General features: G+C 47.4%; 1 protein-coding gene across 2 annotated transcripts in view; it reads right to left on the bottom strand.

Annotated features, from left to right (window-relative positions):
• LOC126986530 (uncharacterized) overlaps positions 1–2,661 on the bottom strand; it is a 3,192-nt gene continuing 531 nt past the window's right edge. For both annotated transcript variants that reach the window (XM_050842804.1, XM_050842805.1), the window contains exons 2-3: positions 722–969; positions 1–481 (exon numbers count right to left, since the gene is read on the bottom strand). In XM_050842804.1, the coding sequence (XP_050698761.1) occupies positions 330–481; positions 722–969 (400 nt within the window). In that variant the 3' untranslated portion in view covers positions 1–329. The remainder of the gene's footprint in view (positions 482–721; positions 970–2,661) is intronic.

A 2,661-nucleotide genomic window follows, 5' to 3' on the forward strand; every position in this document is an offset into this window, starting at 1 on the left:
ATTGGTTAATTTACTGTATTGTAAGGTAAACAGTTGAACAATTGTAATAACAAATCATATACAGTAGCTTATATTCATATATATGCACAGAACAGCCATCTTGATGGCCTGCCCCAAAATGGGTAAGGCCGCAACAGATTCATAAAACATTATATTGTTGTGGCCTGCCCCCATATGGGTCAGGCTTTCTGTCAGGCGCAATTACGCTCCACAAGCCGCCAGCATAACACCACCTCTTCTCTTTCCCGTGGCTGCTGGCAAACACAGATGGGAGTTATATAGCGGGAAACATGAGAGGTGGCGGGACGGGTTGTGTAGTGATGTGCCTATTAAGCAGCGTTGATGAGGGCGCGGATTTCCTTGTACTCCTTGGGGTACACCTTGCTGGCTTGAGTGGTTATGTATACTGCCATCTTTGTCTGATCCTCGGTGCAGACGCCAGTCTTCTGGATGCATTCTCGGACCAGCCACGGATAGATCACTGTGACAGGAAGACGGAATGATGAGTCAGATGCACAATCAACATCTCGATTATGATATTATTGAGTGCATTGTACAGGAGGAAGTTACGAGTTAGATGCACAGTTACCCTTGAATACTCGATTATTATATAACTGAGTGTGGATTGTAACAGAAGCAAGTCACATACACAATCTGTATTCAATGAAGTGAAAGGTAAAGTATAAAGTGGTGTCGATGTACGAGAAGATAAAAAACTTACCTAAGATTTGTCTAGCTTTGTCATTCTGGGCGCATAGGTCACAGTTCTTTCCAAAGAGGCAATTGTTCACCAAGTCCCCAAATGCTCGGTCTTGAATTAATTCGTCAAACTCAGCCTTGCTTGCACTGCTAAGGCTGAGGGTCGGAATCTGATCTTCGGTATATCCTGAAGGGCAACCCACCTGCTGGCCCATGGCGCCTGCCACCATGGCCAGGGCCACAGTCATGACCGGGAGCAGAAGACGAGCCCTGTGGAAGGAGAGGTGTCGTTGTTATAGACGCAAGCGTCGCACATCTCTGTCACGGATGTGGGATCAAAATATAGAAAATGTCAGAGATTATTTATTAAGGCGAGGTTACACTGTCCGTTTTTCTCCAACCTTTGGGCGTACGAGCAACAGCGGTTGCCCGTTCTCCCAACCGGGAGCGAGTTGTCGATTGTCCGTACGGATGGAAAACGCAAAGTATAATCATACCAAGTATTTTCACGCGCAGGAGAGGCGTGGCAAAGAGGTGACGTCATGGTGCCCCGGTGGATCCGAGGCATGGAGGTAGAATTGATGGAGTCGACACGGCCCGCTAATCCCATTCATTGAGGTGAAGCCGCCCAACTGTCATTTTTAGGGCCGCGAGATGAGGGATACCCGGGTGAGAACCCACGTCCACTACCTTAGTTGCTAACTCAAGACTCCATCTCATTCATTATGATGGTGGTGTTTTCGAGTACTATACATTTATTGTTGCGGTAGATCTGTTTCATAAATACCTGACCTGACAACACCCGGCAGCCTGGCCGAGCCCATTAAGGGGCAGCCTGACCTGACCACACCTGACACCTGGCAGGTGTCCACAACCTTGCGGCCCTAAGAATGACAGTTCGGCGGATTCACTTTCTAGGGCTGATGTCGACTCCACAAATTCTACCTCCATGGTCCGAGGACAAGAAAATGGAGTAATTGATAGGTGACTTGTATTTTTTGTCCACTGTACGAGTATACTACCTTTTGAGTCATTCTGTTATTTCTTTATTAATTCCAAGTATACCATTCTTACTTAACTGTGGAAAACAATTCCACGTTTGTGTTTATAAATGGATGTGCAGTCACCTGCAGCACATTTATTTGGCATCCTGGTCCACGCAGGCGCTGTGCACCCGACCCCGCCTCGTTGCAGACTGACTTGGTTCCGCGCAACGGCCCCCGCCTCTGCAGGCAGCGTGACGTCATGCGCTAGCCCGACGAGATTTTAGCGGAAAGTGACCAGACCTGTTATAATTAGATTTTGGGAAAACGGTTCGGGATACGAGCAACCGCCCGGCTGTATGTAAACAAAAAGACGTCAGTTGTGTCTGGGCGTAGAAGACGAGTAGTGGGAGGTCGCCTACCAAGAGAATCGTCAAGTGGTTTAGCAGAGCTGCTTTGTCTACAAGATAAGAGAACACGCCGTGTTGTGGGACCACACACATGAAAACTTCGCCTAAAAGAATTTAATGTGTGAATGGTTCATGATTATTGCTGCTCTTCCCTCATTGTGGTGTCTTGCTTGGGTATGAGTGGGGCTACCGTTTCCAATAGTTAATAAAAACTCTTCTGTCTCCATTCGATGAAAATTGTTCACAGCACTCTGACGAGGAATGGGTAAACACTTCAGTCCTCCCTCTTTGAAGCTCTGGTCGTACACACAACCGCCTTTTCCTTCCATTTAACTGTGGCAACAAGTCCATAACATAAGTAACAGCAGCACAAGCTGCAGCAGCCCTTAAAGTTGGAGTTGCCGGTTGCCTGTACCGCCAACACGGTTGGAGGAAAAACACTCAGTGTGACACCGCCTTTAGACTAAACTAAATCCGGCGTGAACAGGAACCGAATCGGATCAAGGTATGTGATTGTTGATATCACTGCTCTTACCGGAATATGTGTAAGAAGATACGGCGTAACTCCC

Source organism: Eriocheir sinensis, chromosome 62 (genome assembly GCF_024679095.1).
Source record: "Eriocheir sinensis breed Jianghai 21 chromosome 62, ASM2467909v1, whole genome shotgun sequence".
Lineage (NCBI taxonomy): Eukaryota > Metazoa > Arthropoda > Malacostraca > Decapoda > Varunidae > Eriocheir > Eriocheir sinensis.